At 47.9% G+C, this 27,519-nt stretch overlaps 1 protein-coding gene across 2 annotated transcripts in view; it reads right to left on the reverse strand.

Moving 5' to 3' along the window:
* LOC122938959 (dynactin subunit 1) overlaps positions 1-26,607 on the reverse strand; it is a 60,252-nt gene extending 33,645 nt beyond the window's left edge. For both annotated transcript variants that reach the window (XM_044294862.1, XM_044294854.1), the window contains exons 1-4: positions 26,478-26,607; positions 23,850-24,098; positions 17,999-18,077; positions 13,298-13,329 (exon numbers count right to left, since the gene is read on the reverse strand). In XM_044294862.1, coding sequence (XP_044150797.1) covers positions 13,298-13,329; positions 17,999-18,077; positions 23,850-24,077 — 339 coding nt within the window. In that variant the 5' untranslated portion in view covers positions 24,078-24,098; positions 26,478-26,607. The remainder of the gene's footprint in view (positions 1-13,297; positions 13,330-17,998; positions 18,078-23,849; positions 24,099-26,477) is intronic.
* Between the last annotated feature and the right edge of the window lie 912 nt (positions 26,608-27,519).

Consider the following 27,519-nt stretch of genomic DNA (forward strand, 5'->3'; position numbering starts at 1 on the left):
CTGAGAGTTACATAGTGGAAGGAGCAGGGTCCTCCCAGCAGCACAGAGGATTTCAGGAGAAGAGTGTGCTGAGCGTGTGGGAGGTCACACGCTGAGAGTTACATAGTGGAAGGAGCAGGGTCCCACAGCAGCACAGAGGATTTCAGGAGAAGAGTGTGCTGATCTTGTGGGAGGTCACAGGCTGAGAGTTACATAGTGGAAGGAGCAGGGTCCTCCCAGCAGCACAGAGCATTTCAGCAGAGGAGTGTGCTGATCTAGTGGGAGGTCACAGGATGAGGGTTACATAGTGCAAGGAGCAGGGTCCTCCCAGCAGCACAGAGGATTTCCAGACCATGTAGGAAATGAGTGACACAGCTCTGGGGTGATGTAATCATTAAGGCTCCTGATGGGGGAAGGGCAGGGGCCCCCAGGGATAGTTGGGGGTACGGAGCGCTGCAGTCTATTTACAGTCATGTATGAGGACACAGACACTGGTGACCACTCATCATAGAACATGCAATACAGAGGGGACACGTATCACACGTCGACCTCCACATGACGGTCCACAGCCTCCAGCACATGCATGTGTACAGCACAGAGCACACGCAGGGGCAGCCACAGGTCAGTACAACAACCCCCAGCATCTGCCGCCAGATAAGTATCCGAGCGCGATAGAATCCGGTCTGATCACCGCCAGGAGGTAACGTGCTGTCCTAATCCACAGATAAACTGTAAACTACCAGGTAATCAGCGTCTGTATCTGGGGAATAACCTGTACATTACTAACTACTACACAGAATAATCTGAAGATGGTAATCTGTATATTACCGTGTGTAGCATTATTATACACCGACTGTAGTATTAGATTATAGTCTGTATACATTGTATTATACACCGACTGTAGTATGAGATTATAGTCTGTATACATTGTATTATACACCGACTGTAGTAGGAGATTATAGTCTGTATACATTGTATTATACACCGACTGTAGTACTAGATTATAGTCTGTATACATTGTATTATACACCGACTGTAGTATGAGATTATAGTCTGTATACATTGTATTATACACCGACTGTAGTATTAGATTATAGTCTGTATACATTGTATTATACACCGACTGTAGTAGGAGATTATAGTCTGTATACATTGTATTATACACCGACTGTAGTATGAGATTATAGTCTGTATACATTGTATTATACACCGACTGTAGTAGGAGATTATAGTCTGTATACATTGTATTATACACCGACTGTAGTATTAGATTATAGTCTGTATACATTGTATTATACACCGACTGTAGTAGGAGATTATAGTCTGTATACATTGTATTATACACCGACTGTAGTATGAGATTATAGTCTGTATACATTGTATTATACACCGACTGTAGTAGGAGATTATAGTCTGTATACATTGTATTATACACCGACTGTAGTACTAGATTATAGTCTGTATACATTGTATTATACACCGACTGTAGTATGAGATTATAGTCGGTATACATTGTATTATACACTGACTGTAGTATTGATTATAATCTGTATACATTGTATTATACACTGACTGTAGTAGGAGATTATAATTTGTATACAGAATGCATGTGGAACCTACACTCGCTGAATTATATGGTAGCCGTCATGGCACATAACAGGTAGAATTTAGTGTTAGGTTCCCGTCTTGCAGAGATCGCATTGACGTGCGGCAGACGGGCTCAAATAATTTTGTACAAAATGATTTGCCAAGCATCTCTAATTTATAAGTATAGCACTAGCAATTATTATGCATTTTTGTACTTTATTTGGTTTGCAGAGAGCTGTAGCATTGCATGTTGTTTTACAATCTGTATACATTGTATTATACACCGACTGTAGTAGGAGATTATAGTCTGTATACATTGTATTATACACCGACTGTAGTAGGAGATTATAGTCTGTATACATTGTATTATACACCGACTGTAGTATTAGATTATAGTCTGTATACATTGTATTATACACCGACTGTATTAGGAGATTATAGTCTGTATACATTGTATTATACACCGACTGTAGTAGGAGATTATAGTCTGTATACATTGTATTATACACCGACTGTAGTAGGAGATTATAGTCTGTATACATTGTATTATACACCGACTGTAGTAGGAGATTATAGTCTGTATACATTGTATTATACACCGACTGTAGTAGGAGATTATAGTCTGTATACATTGTATTATACACCGACTGTAGTAGGAGATTATAGTCTGTATACATTGTATTATACACCGACTGTAGTAGGAGATTATAGTCTGAATACATTGTATTATACACCGACTGTAGTAGGAGATTATAGTCTGCATATATTGTATTATACACCGACTGTATTAGGAGAATATAGTCTGCATATATTGTATTATACACCGACTGTAGTAGGAGATTATAGTCTGTATACATTGTATTATACACCGACTGTATTAGGAGATTATAGTCTGCATATATTGTATTATACACCGACTGTAGTAGGAGATTATAGTCTGCATATATTGTATTATACACCGACTGTAGTAGGAGATTATAGTCTGTATACATTGTATTATACACCGACTGTAGTAGGAGATTATAGTCTGCATACATTGTATTATACACCGACTGTAGTAGGAGATTATAGTCTGTATACATTGTATTATACACCGACTGTATTAGGAGATTATAGTCTGCATATATTGTATTATACACCGACTGTAGTAGGAGATTATAGTCTGTATACATTGTATTATACACCGACTGTAGTAGGAGATTATAGTCTGTATACATTGTATTATACACCGACTGTAGTATTAGATTATAGTCTGTATACATTGTATTATACACCGACTGTAGTATTAGATTATAATCTGTATACATTGTATTATACACTGACTGTAGTTGGAGATTATAATCTGTGTATTACTGTGTAGGCACCGCACAGAACCTCCCCCGACACAATCCCGGGAACACAATGCCGGACATGGCGCACAAATACCAGACTAACGATGGCCGTGCATGGAGATGGAGCGAGCCAGGCCGCGGGCATGCATGGTATGGAGGGCACATGGAGTGGCATGCTCAGGGAGAAAGAAACAGGCACTACACCTTCTTAGGCTTCAATCCACGCTGCATGGAGAAAGGGGAAGACAGGTTAGAGGTCTAATAATCTGTGGGGAGTAGTAGTACCCTGCATGGAGAGAGAGGGGAAATGTCAGACAGGTTAGAGGAGTAGTAGTTCCTTCCAAGGTAAGTAGACGCAAACAAGTATTAGAGCGGATAACACCCCAGGTACCAACTTCATCACAGAGCATCAGCCGTACTACACCCACATCCACCCCGATATGCAGACCACAGCCGTACTACACCCACATCCACCCCGATATGCAGACCACAGCCGTACTACACCCACATCCACCCCGATATGCAGACCACAGCCGTACTACACCCACATCCACCCCGATATGCAGACCACAGCCGTACTACACCGACCCCGATATGCAGACCACAGCCGTACTACACCGACCCCGATATGCAGACCACAGCCGTACTACACCCACATCCACCCCGATATGCAGACCACAGCCGTACTACACCGACCCCGATATGCAGACCACAGCCGTACTACACCGACCCCGATATGCAGACCACTCTCTCCATGCAGTAGTACCCTGCATGGAGAGAGAGGGGAAATGTCAGACAGGTTAGAGGAGTAGTAGTTCCTTCCAAGGTAAGTAGACGCAAACAAGTATTAGAGCGGATAACACCCCAGGTACCAACTTCATCACAGAGCATCAGCCGTACTACACCCACATCCCCCCGATATGCAGACCACAGCCGTACACCCACATCCACCCCGATATGCAGACCACAGCCGTACTACACCCACATCCACCCCGATATGCAGACCACAGCCGTACTACACCCACATCCACCCCGATATGCAGACCACAGCCGTACTACCCATCCACCCCGATATGCAGACCACAGCCGTACTACACCCACATCCACCCGATATGCAGACCACAGCCATACTACACCGACCCCGATATGCAGACCACAGCCGTACTACACCGACCCGATATGCAGACCACAGCCGTACTACACCGACCCCGATATGCAGACCACAGCCGTACTACACGACCCCGATATGCAGACCACAGCCGTACTACACCGACCCCGATATGCAGACCACAGCCGTACTGTGCAGCCCCTACTTAACACCGACCCCGATATGCAGACCACAGCCGTACTACACCGACCCCGATATGCAGACCACAGCCGTACTACACCGACCCCGATATGCAGACCACAGCCGTACTACACCGACCCCGATATGCAGACCACAGCCGTACTACACCGACCCCGATATGCAGACCACAGCCGTACTACACCGACCCCGATATGCAGACCACAGCCGTACTACACCGACCCCCGATATGCAGACCACAGCCGTACTACACCGACCCCGATATGCAGACCACAGCCGTACTACACCGACCCCGATATGCAAGACCACAGCCGTACTACACCGACCCCGATATGCAGACCACAGCCGTACTACACCGACCCCGATATGCAGACCACAGCCGTACTACACCGACCCCGATATGCAGACCACAGCCGTACTACACCGACCCCGATATGCAGACCACAGCCGTACTACACCGACCCCGATATGCAGACCACAGCCGTACTACACCGACCCCGATATGCAGACCACAGCCGTACTACACCGACCCGATATGCAGACACAGCCGTACTACACCGACCCCGATATGCAGACCACAGCCGTACTACACCGACCCCGATATGCAGACCACAGCCGTACTACACCGACCCCGATATGCAGACCACAGCCGTACTACACGACCCCCGATATGCAGACCACAGCCGTACTACACCGACCCCGATATGCAGACCACAGCCCGTACTACACCGCCCCCGATATGCAGACCACAGCCGTACTACACCGACCCCGATATGCAGACCACAGCCGTACTACACCGACCACGACTATGCAGACCACAGCCGTACTACACCGACCCCGACATGCAGACCACAGCCGTACTACACCGACCCCGACATGCAGACCACAGCCGTACTACACCGACCCCGAATGCAGACCACAGCCGTACTACACCGACCCCGATATCCAGACCACAGCCGTACTACACCGACCCCGATATCCAGACCCACAGCCGTACTACACCGACCCCGATATCCAGACCACAGCCGTACTACACGACCCCGATATCCAGACCACAGCCGTACTACACCGACCCCGATATCCAGACCACAGCTGTACTACACCAACCCCGATATCCAGACCACAGCTGTACTACACCCACATCCACCCCAATATCCAGCCAACAGCCGTACTACATCCACCCCAATATCCAGACCAAAGTCGTACTAAAACCACATCCACCCCGATATCCAACCAACAGCTGTACTACACCCACATCCACCCATATATCCAGACCACAGCTGTACTACACCCACATCCACACAACAACCACATCAACCCCGTACTACACCGACCCCGATATCCAGACCACAGCCATACTACACCCACATGCACACCGATATTCAGCCAACAGCCATACTACATCCACCCCAATAGCCAGACCACAGCCGTACTAAAACCACATCCACCTAGATATCCTGACCACAGCCTTACTACACCCACATCCACCCAGATATCCTGACCACAGCCTTACTACACCCACATCCACCCAGATATCCTGACCACAGCCTTACTACAACCACATCCACCCCGATATCCAACTAACAGCTGTACTACACCCACATCCACCCCAATATCCAGACCACCGCCGTACTACAACCACATCCACCCCGATATCCAACTAACCGCTTTACTACACCCACATCCACCCCAATATCCAGACCACCGCCGTACTACAACCACATCCACCCCGATATCCAACTAACAGCTGTACTACACCCACATCCACCCCAATATCCAGACCACCGCCGTACTACAACACATCCACCCGATATCCAACTAACAGCTGTACTACACCCACATCCACCCCAATATCCAGACCACAGCCGTACTACAACCACATCCACCCGGATATCCAACCAACAGCTGTACTACACCCACATCCACCCCAATATCCAGACCACAGCCGTACTACAACCACATCCACCCCGATATCCAACCAACAGCTGTACTACACCCACATCCACCCCAATATCCAGACACAGCCGTACTACAACCACATCCACCCCGATATCCAACCAACAGCTGTACTACACCCACATCCACCCAGATATCCACACAACAACCATACTACAACCACATCCACCCCGATACCCAGACTACATCTGACCCCTCTACTTCATCACTTGGCTCCCTTCTTCACCCCTTCACAAAATCATATGCCCAGTACCCCATGAGTATTTCACACACCCTCTCTCATGGCCCGAGGCGACCACAGACCCCACAGTTTCCCCAGGAGTGCCCCCTACAGGGAACAGTTCAGGTGACTGACCAGAGGGGAGACGAGCCGCCATAGGAGCTCAGACCTCGGGGGACATCATAACCTAAGATCACATCCTCCTGATGCAAAATGAGGCAATTCTGAAAACAACCTTATACCAGCAAAGATGGCAGCTCTGCCCCGCACGGGTCGCCCTCCACAGCGGGAGCCGGACCAATCAGCAGATTCCTTACAAATCACATAGCGCCTCACGGTACGGAGCTTCGTTATCCAGGAATTGATAATGATGACCCGGCCGATCAGCTGTTACACAGAGCCACGCGATAACGGCGGGCTCCCAGCAGCTCTCCGACCACAGCGCCGTCCATTAGATAGTGGCCGTGCTTGGTATTACGGCTCAGCCCCATTCACTGGCCTAGGAAGAGGCTGCTGCACAGCTGATCGGTGGGGGTAATGGGCGTCAGATCCCCACAGATCAGATACTGATAACCAGAGGAGAGCCCATCAATATAAAAATTCCAGGATAACCCCTATAAGAGCAGGAAAAGGCTCAGGAGTATTAATACACAGACGTTACTGCGATCTCTGACTTAGGGTTGCATCAGGTATCGAACTTTCAATACCCAATCAGTACTTTCACACCGGGATTGATACTGTGATTTGCTATTTTACGATACTAGGCTGCGTGCCGCCCTCAGCGTGCGCCATCTTCTCATCAGTCAGCACAGTGGAGGAGGTGGCCACCAATGAGAATAGTACTGACGAGCAGGGAGGGGCTGTGGCCACGGTGCCACCAACGAATAGAATTAACCCGTTAATACAAATGTGGGCAGCGGGTGCCGATCGGTTACCATGGCAGCCAGGACGCTGCTGAAGCCATTCACGGCTGCCATGGTGATCTCTGTGCTGCTGTGTGCACAAAGCCCAGGTCAGCAGGGACAGGGTTAAGTCTTAATCACATTAATAGAGCTCTATTAGGGGGAATGGGACAAGTAAAAAAAAAATAAAACATTTTTTTTTAAGTTTAAATCACCCACTTTCCCAATTTTACATATAAAATATATAAACAAAAATAAATAAATATATTACATGTCGCCACATCCAAAAAAGTCTGAACTAATATACAGTACAGACCAAAAGTTTGGACGCACCTTCTCATTCAAAGAGTTTTCTTTATTTTCATGACTATGAAAATTGTAGATTCACACTGAAGGCATCAACACTATGAATTATCACATGTGGAATTATATACATAACAAAAAAGTGTGAAACAACTGAAAATATGTCATATTCTAGGTTCTTCAAAGTAGCCACCTTTTGCTTTGATTACTGCTTTGCACACTCTTGGCATTCTCTTGATGAGCTCCAAGAGGTAGTCACCTGAAATGGTTTTCACTTCACAGGTGTGCCCTGTCAGGTGTAATAAGTGGGATTTCTTGCCTTATAAATGGGGTTGGGCCCATCAGTTGGGTTGTGGAGAAGTCAGGCGGACACACAGCTGATAGTCCTACTGAATAGACTGTTAGAATTTGTATTATGGCAAGAAAAAAGCAGCCAAGTAAAGAAAAACGAGTGGCCATCATTACTTTAAGAAATGAAGGTCAGTCAGTCAGCCGAAAAATTGGTGCAGTCACAAAAACCATCAAGCGCTACAAAGAAACTGGCTCACATGTGGACCGCCCCAGGAAAGGAAGACCAAGAGTCACCTCTACTGCGGAGGATAAGTTCATCCGAGTCACCAGCCTCAGAAATCGCAGGTTAACAGCAGCTCAGATTAGAGACCAGGTCAATGCCACACAGAGTTCTAGCAGCAGACACATCTCTAGAACAACTGCTAAGAGGAGACTGTGTGAATAAGGCCTTCATGGTAGAATATCTGCTAGGAAACCACTGCTAAGGACAGGCAACAAGCAGAAGAGACTTGTTTGGGCTAAAGAACACAAGGAATGGACATTAGACCAGTGGAAATCTGTGCTTTGGTCTGATGAGTCCAAATTTGAGATCTTTGGTTCCAACCACCGTGTCTTTGTGCGACGCAGAAAAGGTGAACAGATGGACTCTACATGCCTGGTTCCCACCGTGAAGCATGGAGGAGGAGGTGTGATGGTGTGGGGGGGGGGGGGGCTTTGCTGGTGACACTGTTGGGGATTTATTCAAAATTGAAGGCATACTGAACCAGCATGGCGACCACAGCATCTTGCAGCGGCATGCTATTCCATCCGGTTTGCGTTTAGTTGGACCATCATTTAGTTTTCAACAGGACAATGACCCCAAACACACCTCCAGGCTGTGTAAGGGCTATTTGACCATGAAGGAGAGTGATGGGGTGCTGCGCCAGATGACCTGGCCTCCACAGTCACCGGACCTGAACCCAATCGAGATGGTTTGGGGTGAGCTGGACCGCAGAGTGAAGGCAAAAGGGCCAAAAAGTGCTAAGCATCTCTGGGAACTCCTTCAAGACTGTTGGAAGACCATTTCAGGTGACTTCCTCTTGAAGCTCATCAAGAGAATGCCAAGAGTGTGCAAAGCAGTAATCAAAGCAAAAGGTGGCTACTTTGAAGAACCTAGAATATGACATATTTTCAGTTGTTTCACACGTTTTTGTTATGTATATAATTCCACATGTGTAATTCATAGTTTTGATGCCTTCAGTGTGAATCTACAATTTTCAGTCAGGAAAATAAATAAAACTCTTTGAATGAGAAGGTGTGTCCAAACTTTTGGTCTGTACTGTGTATCTCTCCGATGTGGTGAACGCCGTAACAGAAAAATAAATAAGAGACACGTGATTCGCCATTTTTCGTCACCTTGTCCCCCCCAAAACATAGGATAAGACTGCTCCATTATGGGCCGGACTGTTCCATAAAATGCGGAATGTACGCGGCTTTTTTTGCATGTTATCAAGTATTGCAATACTTCATGGTATTGAAATCGAATGAAAATATTGGTATGGCGACAACCCTAGTCTGACGGTGATACATGATCCTCACTGAGAGGTGACCAGTCCTCGCTTTAGTCTATGCCCGGCCACTGGTCCCTGGAAGTTGGAGAGACTCGGGGGGGCTCCTCAGTCACCCACCTGAGATAGACAGAGTACATCAGTAGCTGCAGAGCACTGTACGACCACTAGATGGCGCTGATACAGCTCTGCAAGCAGATAGAGTGCCAGCGCCCTCTCCAGGTACAATATCAACTCTAACTGGACGGATACTGGTCACCGGATCCAAAACCCCAAGATTAAAAAGGAGGAATAAAAAGGAGAGAGCAGATAAAGAAGGGGGCGCTCACACTGTGTTCACTCTGTACATGTGAGGTACACGATGGGAGTATTCACTGGCGCATACTACGTGCCATGTTATGGAGCAGTCAGTGCCACATCTGCCGGGCTCTCCTAGACAGCAGAAAGATGCAGAGATCAGCCCGCACCTGCAACCAGCACAGGATTCCGGCTATGTGTGGGGGATCCCCGACACGCAGTGAACACGGCTGTACAGTCATACTATCACTGTACAGGAGAGCCGCTCATCCTGGCAGAAGCTGTACTGCGCTGTACTGTAGAGGGCGATACAAGAAACCCAGGGCAGTAATACGTACCCAGGCAGATTGGGGGGACCCTACATCTCTGTGGCACTGTGGGCTGAAAATACTGTATCTCCGGGACACTGCAAGTCCAGGGACTGCAGGACTATTAGATGCGGGAGCTCCAAGCCTCCATGGCAGTGCACCCCCCCAGGATCCCAGGGCCTCCACGACAGCACCCCCCCAGGGCCTCCATGACAGCACGCACCCCCCCCCCCCAGGGCCTCCATGACAGCAGAGCACCCTCACAGGGGCCCAGGGCCAACACAGCAGCGCACCCCCCAGGAGCCCACGGCCCACACAGCAGCGCAACCCCCCCCCCCCCCCCCCCCCCCGGATCCCAGGGCCTCCACAGCAGCGAACCCCCCCTGGATGTCAGGGCCACCACAGCAGCGAATACCCCCCCCCCCCAGGATCCCAGGGCCTCCACAGCAGCGCACCCCCCCACCCCACCGGATCCCAGGGCCTCCACAGCAGCACACCCCCATCCAGGATCCCAGGGCCCCCACAGCAGCACCCCCCCCCCCCCCCAGGGCCCGGGGCTTCCACAGCAGCGCAACCCCTCCAGGAGCGCAATGGTAGCTCAGTCTGCTGACCTCATGAAGAGTTCTCTGGGCGGTGAAGCGTGACCCTTAGGCCCCTTTCACACGGGCGAGTTTTCCGTGCGGGTGCGATCCGTGTGGCGAACGTATGGCACCCGCACTAAATCCTGACCCATTCATTTCTATGGGGCTGTGCACATGAGCGTTGTTTTTAATGCATCACTTGTGCGTTCAGTTGAAATCGCAGCATGCTCTATACTGTCCGATTTTGACGTGACGCAGGCCCCATAGAAGTGAATGGGGTGTGTGAAAATCGGATGGCATCCGCAAGCAAGTACGGATGCCGTGAGATTTGCACGCACGGTTGCTAGGAGACGATCGGGATGGAGACCCGACCCGATCATTATTATTTTCCCTTATAACATGGTTATAAGGGAAAATAATAGCATTCTGAATACAGAATGCATAGTAAACCAGCGCTAGAGGGGTTAAAAAAAAATAAAAAATAATTTAACTCACCTTAGTCCACTTGATCGCGAAGCCCGGCATCTCCTTGTGTCTCCTCTGCGCTGAGCGGCTGAACAGGACCTGGGGTGAGCTGCTCCATTAAATACCGGTTAAGGACCTTCGATGACGTCACTCCGGTCATCACATGGTCTTTTACCATGGTGAATCACCATGGTAAAAGATCATGTGACGTACCATGTGATGACCGGAGTGACGTCATCGAAGGTCCTTAACCTGTATTTAAGCAGCAGCTCACCCCAGGTCCTGTTCAGCGCAGAGGAGACACAAGGAGATGCCGGGCTTCGTGATCAAGTGGACTAAGGTGAGTTAAATTATTTTTATTTTTTTTTAACCCCTCTAGCGCTGGTTTACTATGCATTCTGTATTCAGAATGCTATTATTTTCCCTTATAACCATGTTATAAGGGAAAATAATACAATCTTCAGAACATCAATCCCAAACCCGAACTTCTATGAAGAAGTTCGGGTTTGGGTACCAAACATGCGCGATTTTTCTCACGCGAGTGCAACGCATGACAATGTTTTGCACTCGCGCGGAAAAATCGCGCATTTTCCCGCAACGCACCCGGCTCTTATCCAGGCAAAAAAACTGACGCCCGTGTGAAAGAGGCCTTAGGGTTACATGCTCCATCATATACTTACCTGCTATTTATCTCCTTCATTACTAGTCTTCTTTGCCTATGAGCATCAGGTAGTTTGAAGGACACCGGCTGCCTCACCAGCAGCTCTGTACCTCCTCTATGCTTTACACTGCAACTGTACCTCCTCTATGCTACAACTATACAGGTTTGATATCGCTGGATTCGTATTGAGCTGCAGAATGAGGACGTCATATCATTATTAGCGCACAGTGTACGCTGTGACGTCAAAACCCCTAAATCCTTGGTAGAGATATGTTTGTTTTTTGTTTTGTTTTTTTCAAATTAAGCACAACAAAAAAATTCCAGTTTTTCCAATAAAAGACATGATAAATTAAATATTACCATTAAAAAAAACACATCTTGTTCAGCAAAAAATAAGCCCGCGTGTAGTTATGTGAACGGAAAAAAGTTACGGCTATTGGAACATGGGGAGGTGAAATCCAAAATGCAAAACCAAAAATGGGCCTGGCACTTAAGGGGTTAATGTTACCGGAATATCCCTTTAATATCAATATACAAGAGGCGGGTGCATTGCGGGAAAATGCGCGATTTTTCCGCACGAGTGCAAAACATTGACTACAGAATGCATAGTATAATAGTGCTGGAAGGGTTAACAAAATAAAAAAGTTAACTCGCCTTCTCCTCTTGTTCGCGTAGTTCCCGGTCTGTTCTTTGCTAGCTGTGGGCTAAAGGACCTGTGGTGATATCAGATCACATGCTCCATCACCATGGTGATGGACCATGTGATTGGAGCATGTGATCTGACGTCACCACAGGTCATTTAGCCCAAGCCCACAGCTAGCAAAGAACAGACCGGGAACTACGCGAACAAGAGGAGAAGGCGAGTTAACTTTTTTATTTTGTTAACCCTTCCAGCGCTGTTGTACTATGCATTCTGTAGTCAGAATGCTATTATTTTCCCTTATAACCATGTTATAAGGGAAAATAATACAGTGAATAGACTGTCACCTAGAACCCATGCGTGAAAATCGCACCGCATCCGCACTTGCTTGCGATTTTCACGCAACCCCATTCACTTCTATGGGGCCTGCGTTGCGTGGATTATCGCGCCGCAACGCACAAAGAGGAGCATGCTGCGATTTTCACGCAACGCATAAGTGATGCGTGAAAATCACCGCTCATGTGCACAGCCCCATAGAAATGAATGGGTCGGTATTCAGTGCGGGTGCAATGCGTTCAACTCGCGCATCGCACACGCGCGGAATACTCGCTCGTGTGAAAGGGGCCTTAGGAAAATCTTTTTCTAGCAAATAGTGAGGAAGAATATACCAGAAATGATCCACAAGTTTCCTGTCTGAAATACCTCAGGAGAGCGAAACAGGACTACGTGGCGGTATGCTCGGCACTAGGTTTTGGCGTCTAACGTAAAGTGCGGCATTCTGTATTATTCCTTCACTTCTCTATTCCAAGTATCATGTGATTTATACAGGACGCCCCCGTCCCATGTGTCTGCCGCTGGGCGACCCCCAGAGATATCACCTGTACACGGTCAGGACAACGTATAGCGAGGAGGGGGAGACTCACCAGTTTACTGGCCTTCTGGGTGTCCGACGCGTCTACAAGAAATAAGATGTAACAGTAATAATACAACATATATAAAGGAGAACACAGCAGGTACATCTTACACATAGTATACATCATATACGCTGCATCCAGACCCGGACATACCGACAATGTATACCTATAGATCCTGTGTGATGGGTATATATGAGGCGGTGAGGTCAGTACGGCTGTATTCTCTATACCCGGGTGTAGTATATACCATAGATCCTGTGTGATGGGTGTATATGAGGCGGTGAGGTCAGTATGGCTGTATTCTCTATACCCAGGTGTAGTATATACCATAGATCCTGTGTGATGGGTGTATATGAGGCGGTGAGGTCAGTACGGCTGTATTCTCTATACCCGGGTGTAGTATTTACCATAGATCCTGTGTGATGGGTGTATATGAGGCGGTGAGGTCAGTACGGCTGTATTCTCTATACCCGGGTGTAGTATATACCATAGATCCTGTGTGATGGGTGTATATGAGGCGGTGAGGTCAGTATGGCTGTATTCTCTATACCCGGGTGTAGTATATACCATAGATCCTGTGTGATGGGTGTATATGAGGCGGTGAGGTCAGTACGGCTGTATTCTCTATACCCGGGTGTAGTATATACCATAGATCCTGTGTGATGGGTGTATATGAGGCGGTGAGGTCAGTATGGCTGTATTCTCTATACCCGGGTGTAGTATTTACCATAGATCCTGTGTGATGGGTGTATATGAGGCAGTGAGGTCAGTACGGCTGTATTCTCTATACCCGGGTGTAGTATATACAGTCCTGATCAAAAGTTTAAGACCACTTGATAAATGGCAAACAATCCTATTCAGCATGGCTGGATCTTAACAAGGTTTCAAGTGGAGCTTCAGCATGCAACAAGAAGAAATGGGAGTGAGACAGAACATTTTTTGAGCATTCACTTTAATGAAAACAATGAATAAACTGAAACAGGCTGTTTTTCAGCTGATGAAAAGTTTAGGACCTCACCTCCAAAAAAAACGAAACCCCCCGAAAACAGAAATCCAACTTCCAAACATGACCTTAGTAATGAGTAGCTCCGCCGTTATTGTTTCGGCATGCTTGATGCAAGCGTTTCCATGAGGTGAGTGGGAACATTTCTCCAAGTGGTGAAGACGGCCGCACGAAGGCCATCTACTGTCTGGAACTGTTGTCCATTTTTGTAAACTTCCCTTGCCATCCATCCCCAAAGGTTTTCAATTGGATTTAGATCAGGGGAACACGCAGGATGGGCCAAAAGAGTGATGTTATTCTCCTGGAAGAAGTCCCTTGTCCTGCGGGCATTGTGTACTGTAGCGTTGTCCTGTTACCCCACAGACGAGGGCCCTCAGTCATGAGGAGTGCTCTCTGCAACATCTGGACATAGCCACCGGCCGTTTGACGCCCTGCACTTCCTGAAGCTCCATTGTTCCACTGAAGGAAAAAGCCCCCCAGACCATTATGGCGCCCCCTCCACTGTGGCGCGTAGACAACATCTCAGGTGGGATCTGCTTGTCATGCCAGTAACGGTGGAAACCATCAGGACCATCAAGGTTACATGTTTTCTCATCAGAGAATAAAACTTTCTTCCACCTTTGAATGTCCCATGTTTGGTGCTCTCTTGCAAAGTCCAAGCGAGCAGTTCTGTGGCGTTCAAGGAGACGAGGTCTTTGAAGACGTTTTTTGTTTTTGAAGCCCTTCAGTCTCAGATGCGTCTGATGGTTATGGGGCTGCAGTCAGCACCAGTAAGGGCCTTAATGTGGGTCGAGGATCGTCCAGTGTCTTGACGGACAGCCAATTAGATCCTCCGGCTCAGTGCTGGTGACATTTTTTTGGGTCTTCCACTTGACTTTTTTGTTCCATAACCTTCAGGATCATTTAAGAAATTCCAAATGACTGTCTTACTGCGTCCCACCTCAAGATGGCGCGCGGTGAGAGACCCTGCTTATGCCGTTCAACAACCCGACCACGTTCAAAAAGGGAGAGTTTTTTGCCTTTGCCATCACAACGTGTGACTACCTGACAGAAGATGACAATGAATCCACATCTTTGCACAGATTTGGCCTTTTAAAGGCAGGTGGTCCTAAACTTTGGATCAGCTGAAAAACAGCCTGTTTCAGTTTAATTGTTATTTTCATTAAACTAAATGCTCAAAAACTGTTTTGTCTCACTCCCATGTCTTCTTGTTGCATGTTGAAGCTCTACTTGGAACCTTGTTAAGATCCAACAATGTAAAATATGATTTTTTGCCATTTTTCAAGTGGTCTTAAACTTTTGATCAGGACTGTACTATAGATCCTGTGTGATGGGTGTATATGAGGCAGTGAGGTCAGTACGGCTGTATTCTCTATACCCGGGTGTAGTATATACCATAGATCCTGTGTGATGGGTGTATATGAGGCGGTGAGGTCAGTACGGCTGTATTCTCTATACCTGGGTGTAGTATATACCATAGATCCTGTGTGATGGGTGTATATGAGGCAGTGAGGTCAGTACGGCTGTATTCTCTATACCCGGGTGTAGTATATACCATAGATCCTGTGTGATGGGTGTATATGAGGCGGTGAGGTCAGTACGGCTGTATTCTCTATACCTGGGTGTAGTATATACCATAGATCCTGTGTGATGGGTGTATATGAGGCAGTGAGGTCAGTACGGCTGTATTCTCTATACCCGGGTGTAGTATATACCATAGATCCTGTGTGATGGGTGTATATGAGGCAGTGAGGTCAGTACGGCTGTATTCTCTATACCCGGGTGTAGTATATACCATAGATCCTGTGTGATGGGTGTACATGAGGCGGTGAGGTCAGTGCGGCTGTATTCTCTATAGATGGGTGTGGTATATACCATAGATCCTGTGTGATGGGTGTATATGAGGCAGTGAGGTCAGTTTGGCTGTATTCTCTATACCCGGGTGTAGTATATACCATAGATCCTGTGTGATGGGTGTATATGAGGCGGTGAGGTCAGTACGGCTGTATTCTCTATACCCAGGTGTAGTATATACCATAGATCCTGTGTGATGGGTGTATATGAGGCGGTGAGGTCAGTTTGGCTGTATTCTCTATACCCAGGTGTAGTATATACCATAGATCCTGTGTGATGGGTGTATATGAGGCAGTGAGGTCAGTACGGCTGTATTCTCTATACCCAGGTGTAGTATATACCATAGATCCTGTGTGATGGGTGTATATGAGGCAGTGAGGTCAGTACGGCTGTATTCTCTATACCCGGGTGTAGTATACACCATAGATCCTGTGTGATGGGTGTATATGAGGCGGTGAGGTCAGTACGGCTGTATTCTCTATACCCGGGTGTACTATATACCATAGATCCTGTGTGATGGGTGTATATGAGGCGGTGGGCTCAGTACGGCTGTATTCTCTATACCCGGGTGTGGTATATACCATAGATCCTGTGTGATGGGTGTATATGAGGCGGTGAGGTCAGTACGGCTGTATTCTCTATACCCTGGTGTACTATATACCATAGATCCTGTGTGATGGGTGTATATGAGGCGGTGAGGTCAGTACGGCTGTATTCTCTATATCCGAGTGTAGTATATACCATAGATCCTGTGTGATGGGTGTATATGAGGCGGTGAGGTCAGTACGGCTGTATTCTCTATACCCTGGTGTAGTATATACCATAGATCCTGTGTGATGGGTGTATATGAGGCGGTGAGGTCAGTACAGCTGTATTCTCTGTAGATGGGTGTAGTATATACCATAGATCCTGTGTGATGGGTGTATATGAGGCGGTGAGGTCAGTACGGCTGTATTCTCTATACCCGGGTGTAGTATATACCATAGATCCTGTGTGATGGGTGTATATGAGGCGGTGAGGTCAGTTTGGCTGTATTCTCTATACCCAGGTGTAGTATATACCATAGATCCTGTGTGATGGGTGTATATGAGGCCGTGAGGTCAGTACGGCTGTATTCTCTATACCCAGGTGTAGTATATACCATAGATCCTGTGTGATGGGTGTATATGAGGCAGTGAGGTCAGTACGGCTGTATTCTCTATACCCGGGTGTAGTATACACCATAGATCCTGTGTGATGGGTGTATATGAGGCGGTGAGGTCAGTACGGCTGTATTCTCTATACCCGGGTGTACTATATACCATAGATCCTGTGTGATGGGTGTATATGAGGCGGTGGGCTCAGTACGGCTGTATTCTCTATACCCGGGTGTGGTATATACCATAGATCCTGTGTGATGGGTGTATATGAGGCGGTGAGGTCAGTACGGCTGTATTCTCTATACCCTGGTGTACTATATACCATAGATCCTGTGTGATGGGTGTATATGAGGCGGTGGGCTCAGTACGGCTGTATTCTCTATACCCGGGTGTGGTATATACCATAGATCCTGTGTGATGGGTGTATATGAGGCGGTGAGGTCAGTACGGCTGTATTCTCTATACCCTGGTGTACTATATACCATAGATCCTGTGTGATGGGTGTATATGAGGCGGTGGGCTCAGTACGGCTGTATTCTCTATACCCAGGTGTAGTATATACCATAGATCCTGTGTAATGGGTGTATATGAGGCGGTGAGGTCAGTACGGCTGTATTCTCTATACCCGGGTGTAGTATATACCATAGATCCTGTGTGATGGGTGTATATGAGGCGGTGAGGTCACACAGTATATGAGCACCATAATATTCTTACCTCTCTTGAGGACCCTTGTGGTGGACGGTTCGGGGGTTTCAGGGGAGGTCGTGTCCGCTCCGTCATCTGCAACCTGGATCTATAGAGAAAGAAGTCCATGTAAGAAGATAACGCAGAATCTGCGCCCCCTACAGGCGACCTTTGACTACACAGGACATGGCCAGTATTCATAGTCTGTCACGACAGCTTCAGTGAAGCACAGGCATACTGATGTAGCAGAGCCGAGCACACGGAGATGTCACTGTTCCTGTGATTTGTGATACTATCACAAACACAAGGAGAATAATGCAGCAGACGCTGAGGTCACGGCGGCCGGACCTGCCCCACATCACACAATGCAGCACCTCCCTGACATGTGTACACTGTAAATAGACTCAGGGAAAGTAGATTGTCAGCTCTGCTGCACAGGATCTCAAGAGCCAGAGAACAACAGGGCAAAGACATGGTCTGCACTGGGTCACCTCTGACCCCGGCCCATTACCCCCTCAGGTACCTTGTATGAAGCAGACTACAGGCGAGGAGGTGTCACTATGAGCTGACCAGCAGGGGGCGCACACAGACACCTCACTAATCTCACACGGGTGCAGGAGTTGCCTTGTACAGATCAGAGGATTCTATAGATTTGGTACAATGTAACACAGTCTTTGGCTTTGTAGGACAAGGTGCAGGCTCTGGGTGCAAATGATAAAGGTTTGCATTCACTGCAGCAAGCAGAGATCTTGGAAATGGTGTGAAATTGAATATAGAATAATTAAACATTACAAGTGGATGCTCCCCCAATAAAGTAGACAAAGTTAAAGGGGTATTCCGGTACTGCACATTTCAGCAGGAAACATGACATCACTCACTAAGTGATGGTGCATCTGTAAGGCCCGGTTTCCTGCACACCATCGCGGTCACATGACATTTTCTGATGACATCACGTCTACATCTGAGGCATGGCAAGGCTTGTACGGCTACGTCATGTAGATGTGATCTCAGCAGTGATGCGGTGTCTTATGGCTCATTCACGCGGCCGTAGCGCTGCCGGGCCAGCATTGTGGACTGCAAACCACGAGTCCGCAAAACATGGGAAGCGGCCATGCGAAGACACGGCAAAAGATATGGAGGACACGTCCCATCTTTTACTGATCCCAGGCATGGACCCGGAAGCCCATGGAAACACAGGGAAGCCATTCCATGGGCTGCGGGGTCCTTGCTTCCGCTCCGCAAGAGACAATATGGCGCAAGATGGTGGATGGCGCAATTTATTTTACCTTTCCTATGAGTAATATACCATTTATTTAGTGTTACGCCTGTGAAGAAAATAGCTTCCTCAGCACAGAAGAGTCAGCAGGTCTGTAGTGTACTGGTAACTGTCCTGCCTGACACACAGAAGGTCTGTAGTCTACTGGTAACTGTCCTGCCTGACACACAGAAGAGTCAGCAGGTCTGTAGTGTACTGGTAACTGTCCTGCCTGACACACAGAAGGTCAGCAGGTCTGTAGTGTACTGGTAATTCTCCTGCCTGACATACAGAAGGTCAGCAGGTCTGTAGTGTACTGGTAACTGTCCTGCCTGACATACAGAAGGGCTGCAGTTCAAATCCTGGTGGAGACCGGTCACATAATTGTTCTAGTAAAGGTTTATGTACTAGAATAGCGCCGCTCCCCCAACCCAGATCCAACACTGCTTCATTACTGATGGGACTGCTGACCCCGCTTGGATCTGTGATGTTCCAGCTGAGAGCAGAGAAGCTACAGACACTCGCCGTCAGCCTTGCGCTGGGATGTAAAGTCACTCAGAGCGCCATCATCTGGTTGAATGCTGGTGTTTTTAATTTATTTTGGGTAACTGGAAAACCCCTTTAATACAAGGCAATTACTAATGTATTGTGATTGTCCATATCACTTCCTTTGCCGGCTTCATTCATTTCTCCATCACGGTTATACACTTCTTCCATGGTTACGACCACCCTGTAATTCAGCAGCGGTGGTCGCGCTTACACAATAAAGGCAAAAGCGCTGGCCTCCCTGGTGACCAGGACCACGGGAACGCACAAACGCTGGTGCTTTTTCCAGTGTGAAAGCATGACCACACTGGATTGCAGGGTGGTCGTAACCTTGGAAACGAGTGAGTGAAAAATAAATCCAGCCAGCAAAGGAAGCAATATAGAGAATCACAATACATTAGGAAGTGCCTTGTATTCACTTTCTCTACATGATAAATGCCCCTTGTGAAGTGAGAGGACCCCTTTAACCACCTCAGCCCCCCTAGCTTAAACACCCTTAATGACCAGGCCACTTTTTACAATTCTGCACTACACTACTTTCACCGTTTATCGCTCGGTCATGCAACTTACCACCCAAATGAATTTTACCTCCTTTTCTTCTCACTAATAGAGCTTTCATTTGGTGGTATTTCATTCTGCTGACATTTTTACTTTTTTGTTATCAATCGAAATTTACAGATTTGTTTGCAAAAAAATGACATTTTTCACTTTCAGTTGTAAAATTTTTCAAATAAAACTACATTTCTATATACATTTCTCTAAATTTATTGTTCTACATATCTTTGATAAAAAAAAAAAAAAGTGTATATTTATTGGTTTGGGTAAAAGTTATAACGTTTACAAACTATGGTACAAATATGTGAATTTCCGCTTTTTGAAGCAGATCTGACTTTGAGCACCTGTCATGTTTCCTGAGGTTCTACAATGCCCAGACAGTAGAAACACCCCACAAATGACCCCATTTCGGAAAGTAGACACCCTAAGGTATTCGCTGATGGGCATAGTGAGTTCATAGAACTTTTTATTTGTCGTCACAAGTTAGCGGAAAATGATGATTTATTTTTATTTTTTTCCTTACAAAGTCTCATATTCCACTAACTTGTGACAAAAAATAAAAACTTCCATGAACTCACTATGCCCATCACGAAATACCTTGGGGTGTCTTCTTTCCAAAAATGGGGTCACTTGTGGGGTAGTTATACTGCCCTGGCATTTTAGGGGCCCTAATGCGTGAGAAGTAGTTTGAGATCAAAATGTGTAAAAAAATGCCCTGTGAAATCCTAAAGGTGCTCTTTAGAATTTGGTCCCCTTTGCCCACCTAGGCTGCAAAAAAGTGTCACACATGTGGTATCGCCGTACTCAGGAGAAGTTGGGCAATGTGTTTTGGGGTGTCTTTATACATATACCCATGCTGGGTGAGATAAATATCTCGGTAAAATGACAACTTTGTATAAAAAAAAAATGGGGGAAAAGTTGTCTTTTAGAGAGATATTTCTCTCACCCAGCATAGGTATATGTAAAAAAAACACATTGCCCAACTTCTCCTGAGTACGGCGATACCACATGTGTGACACTTTTTTGCAGCCTAGGTGGGCAAAGGGGCCCACATTCCAAAGAGCACCTTTAGGATTTCACAGGGCATTTTTTTACACATTTTGATTTCAAACTACTTCGCACACATATGGGCCCCTAAAATGCCAGGGCAGTATAACTACCCCACAAGTGACCCCATTTTGGAAAGAAGACACCCCAAAGTATTTCGTGATGGGCATAGTGAGTTCATGGAAGTTTTTATTTTTTGTCACAAGTTAGCGGAATATGAGACTTTGTAAGAAAAAAAAAAAAAAAAAAATAATCATTTTCCGCTAACTTGTGACAAAAAATAAAAAATTCTAGGAACTCGCCATGCCCCTCAAGGAATACCTTGGGGTGTCTTCTTTCCAAAAATGGGGTCACTTGTGGGGTAGTTATACTGCCCTGGCATTTTAGGGGCCCTAATGCGTGAGAAGTAGTTTGAAATCCAAATGTGTTAAAAATGCCCTGTGAAATCCTAAAGGTGCTCTTTAGAATTTGGGCCCCTTTGCCCACCTAGGCTGCAAAAATGTGTCACACATGTGGTATCGCCGTGCTCAGGAGAAGTAGGGCAGTGTGTTTTGGGGTGTCATTTTACATATACCCATGCTGGGTGAGAGAAATATCTCGGCAAAAGACAACTTTTCCCATTTTTTTATACAAAGTTGTCATTATAGAGAGATATTTTTCTCACCCAGCATGGGTATATGTAAAATGACACCCCAAAACACATTCCCCAACTTCTCCTGAGTACGGCGATACCAGATGTGTGACACTTTTTTGCAGCCAAGATGCGCAAAGGGGCACAAATTCCTTTTAGGAGGGCATTTTTAGACATTTGGATCCCAGACTTCTTCTCACGCTTTAGGGCCCCTAAAAAGCCAGGGCAGTATAAATACCCCACATGTGACCCCACTTTGGAAAGAAGACACCCCAAGGTATTCAATGAGGGGCCTGGCGAGTTCATAGAAGATTTTTTTTTGGCACAAGTTAGCGGAAATTGATTTATTTTTATTTTTTTTTCTCACAAAGTCTCCCTTTCCGCTAACTTGGGACAAAAAGTTCAATCTTTCATGGACTCAATATGCCCCTCACGGAATACCTTGGGGTGTCTTCTTTCCGAAATGGGGTCACTTATGGGGTATTTATACTGCCCTGGCATTTTAGGGGCCCTAAAGCGTGAAAAGAAGTCTGGAATATAAATGTCTAAAAATTTTACGCATTTGGATTCCGTGAGGGGTATGGTGCGTCCATGTGAGATTTTATTTTTTGTCACAAGTTAGTGGAGTATGAGACTTTGTAACAAAAAAATAAATAAATCAATTTCCGCTAACTTGCGCCAAAAAAATGCCTGAATTGAGCCTTACAGGGGGGTGATCAATGACAGGGGGTGATCAGGGAGTGTATATGTCATGTGTTATATGTGTTTTATGGATCCACGGATCGGATCCGCAAAACACATACGGACGTCTGAATGGAGCCTTACAGGGGGGTGATCAATGACAGGGGGGTGAACAGGGAGTCTATATGGGGTGATCACCACCCTGTCATTGATCACCCCCCTGTAAGGTTCCATTCAGAGGTCCGTATGTGTTTTGCGGATCCGATCCATGGATCCGTGGATCCGTAAAACACATACAGACGTCTGAATGGAGCCTTACAGGGGGGGTGATCAACGACAGGGGGGTGATCAAGGAGTCTATATGGGGTGATCACCACCCTGTCAGGCTCCATTCAGACATCCGTATGTGTTTTGCAGATCTGATCCATGGATCCGTAAAACACATATGGACGTCTGAATGGAGCCTTACAGGGGGGGTGATCAATGACAGGGGGTGATCAGGGAGTCTATATGGGGTGATCAGGGGTTAATAAGTGACAGGGGGGGGGGGGGGTGTAGTGTAGTGCTTGGTGCTACTTATTACAGAGCTGCCTGTGTCCTCTAGTGGTCGATCCAAGCAAAAGGGACCACCAGAGGAGCAGGTAGCAGGTATATTAGACGCTGTTATCAAAACAGCGTCTAATATACCTGTTAGGGGTTAAAGAAAAAAAAAGAAAAAAAAAAAATCGCATCTACAGCCTGCCAGCGAATGATCGCCGCTGGCAGGCTGTAGATCCACTCGCTTACCTGCAGTTCCTGTGAACGCGCGCGCCTGTGTGCGTGCGTTCACAGGAAATCTCGCGTCTCGAGAGATGATGCGTGACTGTGCCTGAGTGAGCCGCCTCCGGAACGCGATCCTGCGTTAGGCGGTCTGGAGGCGGTTAAAGGAGTTTGTCCCTTTACAACAACTTAACCTCTATCACAGGATAAGGCCGCAATCATAGGAACATGTCAGAGCGGTGCAGACCACGGTGATAGAAAGGACATGTCCAGTCTTTTGGGGCTCAGAGGCACGGACCAAGAAACACACCGACACTCTTCCGTCTGCTTCCATATCCAGTGAGCGCCCCCTAGTGGCAGAAGCAGCCCCCCAGAGAGATGTATTAGCACATTTCTATGTCTCCTACCTGTGACTGACGCACAAATATGCCATGGTTCTCTTCGCAGGTGAAGTACCTCCTGCCCTGCACCGTGCCATCATTCTTCCCCTTGGCCTCGTCCAGGATGACTCCCACCCATTTCCCTGTGGCAAACAGCGTGGCACCCACGAAAGCCACAGTGCCGCGGTGTCCCTTCCCGATCACCTCCACTCGAGAGCCCACCTTCAGGGGCTTGCCGGTGGCCTCCACGCTCATCCTGGCCACGGAGCTCGGGGTCTGAGGGAGAAAAACCACACAGCAAGTCAACACGGATTAGAGGGCTGGCAGTAAATACAGGCCCTGTGCGCGGCCGAGCGACAACCAACATGGCCGCCATCACTGCTTCTCGCAACCCTCCAATTTACTTATCTTGTACAGATCCAGACTTCCTTCATTTTCTATACTCTAATTACCTGCAGAGCTGCATGCACAATTCTGCTGACAGTCTGGACACCCTGCTATGAGCAGACCCAACCAGGCTTAACATGGATGACTGCCAGGAACACACTGGCCACCGTACATTATCTCCCACAATGCAGTGCAGCAGACTGGAGCAAGGTCCCTGCTATAAAGGAGGAGTACTGAGGATGATGGGGGTTGTGTATTCCTAAAGAAGCTCACCGTGCTCCAGTTTAAGGACGTTGCCTTCTGCCTGGCGACAACGTCTGCAGCTGGCGCCAAGAGAACTTCTATGTGGAGCAGACGGCGAAGTCTATGGGATCCGGGAAATTATATCCGGGGATGACGGTCACAAGACAAGACCCTCCGGGGGGATAGACAGGATCCCACCCCGACCATCCTGGAGGAGGGGGAGGAGGAGACGTGTCTGTATACAGGGACCGAGGAGGGGGGGGGGGGGGAAGACGTGTCTGTATACAGGGACAGAGGAGGGGGGAAGACGTGTCTGTATACAGGGACCGAGGAGGGGGGGGGGGGGGGAGAAGACGTGTCTGTATACAGGGACAGAGGAGGGGGGAGACGTGTCTGTATACAGGGACAGAGGAGGGGGGAGACGTGTCTGTATACAGGGACAGAGGAGGGGGGAGACGTGTCTGTATACAGGGACAGAGGAGGGGGGAGACGTGTCTGTATACAGGGACAGAGGAGGGGGGAGACGTGTCTGTATACAGGGACAGAGGAGGGGGGAGACGTGTCTGTATACAGGGACAGAGGAGGGGGGAGACGTGTCTGTATACAGGGACAGAGGAGGGGGGAGACGTGTCTGTATACAGGGACAGAGGAGGGGGGAGACGTGTCTGTATACAGGGATAGAGGAGATATGTCTGTATACAGGGATACCATTATATACAGGGAATATTATTATATATATATATACACACACATACATACACACGAGATAATATAATTTTTTCATATATAGGGGATTATATAGAATATAAATAGGATAATATTATACATCTGGAATAACTTTATATAACTATAGGATACATATTAACATAAATATAGATACCATCATATATAGGGGGCACATTATACATATGGGGTCACTATTACATATACATAGGGGACATCATATAGCGGATTATATACATACATATGGCAGGGATCAGCAACCTTCAGCACTCCAGCTGTTGTCAAACTACAATTCCCAGCATGCTCCATTCATTTCTATGAGCGTTCTGAGAAGAGCAGAGCAAGTATGCTGGGAGTTGTAGTTTTATAACAGCTGGAGTGGCAGTCTGCCTACCCCTGATATAAGAGACACCGTTACACACATAAGGAGGGGGGCGCCGCTACACATATAAGGGGGGGGGGGCGCCGTTACACATATGGGGGGGGGGCCGCCGTTACACATATGGGGGGGGGGCCGCCGTTACACATATGGGGGGGGGGGGGCACCGTTACACATATAGGGGGGGCACCGTTACACATATAGGGGGGGGGCACCGTTACACATATAGGGGGGGGGCACCGTTCCACATATAGGGGGGGGGCACCGTTACACATATAGGGGGGGCACCGTTACACATATAGGGGGGGCACCGTTAACATATAGGGGGGGGGCACCGTTACACATATAGGGGGGGGCACCGTTACACATATAGGGGGGCTAGGGGGGGGCACCGTTACACATATAGGGGGGGGGGCACCGTTACACATATGGGGGGGCACCGTTACACATATAGGGGGGGGCACCGTTACACATATAGGGGGGGGCACCGTTACACACATAGGGGGGGCACCGTTACACACATAGGGGGGGCACCGTTACACACATAGGGGGGGCACCGTTACACACATAGGGGGGGCACCATTACACACATAGGGGGGGCACCGTTACACACATAGGGGGGGCACCGTTACACACATAGGGGGGGCACCGTTACACATATAGGGGGGGCACAGTTACACACATAGGGGGGGCACCGTTGCACATATAGGGGGGGGGCACCGTTGCACATATAGGGGGGGGGCACCGTTACACATATAGGGGGGGGGCACCGTTACACATATAGGGGGGGGCACCGTTACACATATAGGGGGGGCACCGTTACACACAGAGGATGGAGGAGGAGCGCACAGTACACGGGTTCCGGCGCCTCCCGTCTGCACACCGGGCACACAGCCGCCACGTCTCCCGCACACCACACTCACCTCGCCTAAGACTGTCCCCCGGGATTCCCCCGCACTTCGCCGTTATCCCTCTCTCAGTTCCGGGCACGGGCTGTGGCCCCACTCACATCAGCCGGTGACAGCAAAACCAAGCCTCGTTCTAGCAGCCAATCACAGAGTCGGAAACAAGGGCGGCCTGCGCCATCCTCCAATCAGCACCGCAGGAGAAGAGCACTCGCCAAACAACAACCAATCAGACGGCGGGAGACGTCGTCTCACACAGAAATCCACAAATCAATGGTAAGGAATCAGGATGAGGCTTGAGACGCTGAGCTGTCTAGTGCGCATGCGTATTCTGTATCTGCCATGCAGGTCACTGAGCCCATTCTAATGTATAGATAGAATATCCACAGGACACTTGTATAGAACATCTGTATAATGGTCCTGTGATATATATAGAGTCCCCCACACTGCACACTCTGTATGTGAACCTCCCCTCTAATCACAGCCATGGAATCTCCATAGACAGACATTGGCCGTGCTGTAAACGTCTGACTCCTCCAGATGGGCCCCACCACCTGTGACCACTGTGCCCCCCAACAGTGCCCACTATGGCGCCGCACCGGTCAGCCGTACATAGCAGCTCCTCCAGACCGCCGGCGGTACCCAAAGTCAGACCCATATATCCTTTGGGTAGTCACTGCCCAAAACTGCAATAAAAGCGATCACATAGAAGCTACAGCTGATACCTGTACTCTGCCTGACATCACAGACATACCCTCCCTCTGGAGCATCCATCCTTATGACTCTGTGTTGGGTCTTTCCTCTGTTACTCCTGCTAAAGTTATCAATGAATTGCCTCCAGTTTGCATGGAAGGTCCAGCTGGGTGTTATTACCAGTTTGGGGGGTGTCCCTGTATAGTCTGACACTATCCAATCAGTGCTGCCAGAGACTGTGCAGGAACACATCCCCAAATGGTAGCACCCAGCTGGACCTTTTCTGCAAACAGCTGGGAATTAATTCATATCTTCTCGTAGGAATAATAAACAAATAGCACAACACGGAGTAATAAGAAGAGATCCT

Source organism: Bufo gargarizans, chromosome 1 (genome assembly GCF_014858855.1).
Source record: "Bufo gargarizans isolate SCDJY-AF-19 chromosome 1, ASM1485885v1, whole genome shotgun sequence".
NCBI lineage: Eukaryota > Metazoa > Chordata > Amphibia > Anura > Bufonidae > Bufo > Bufo gargarizans.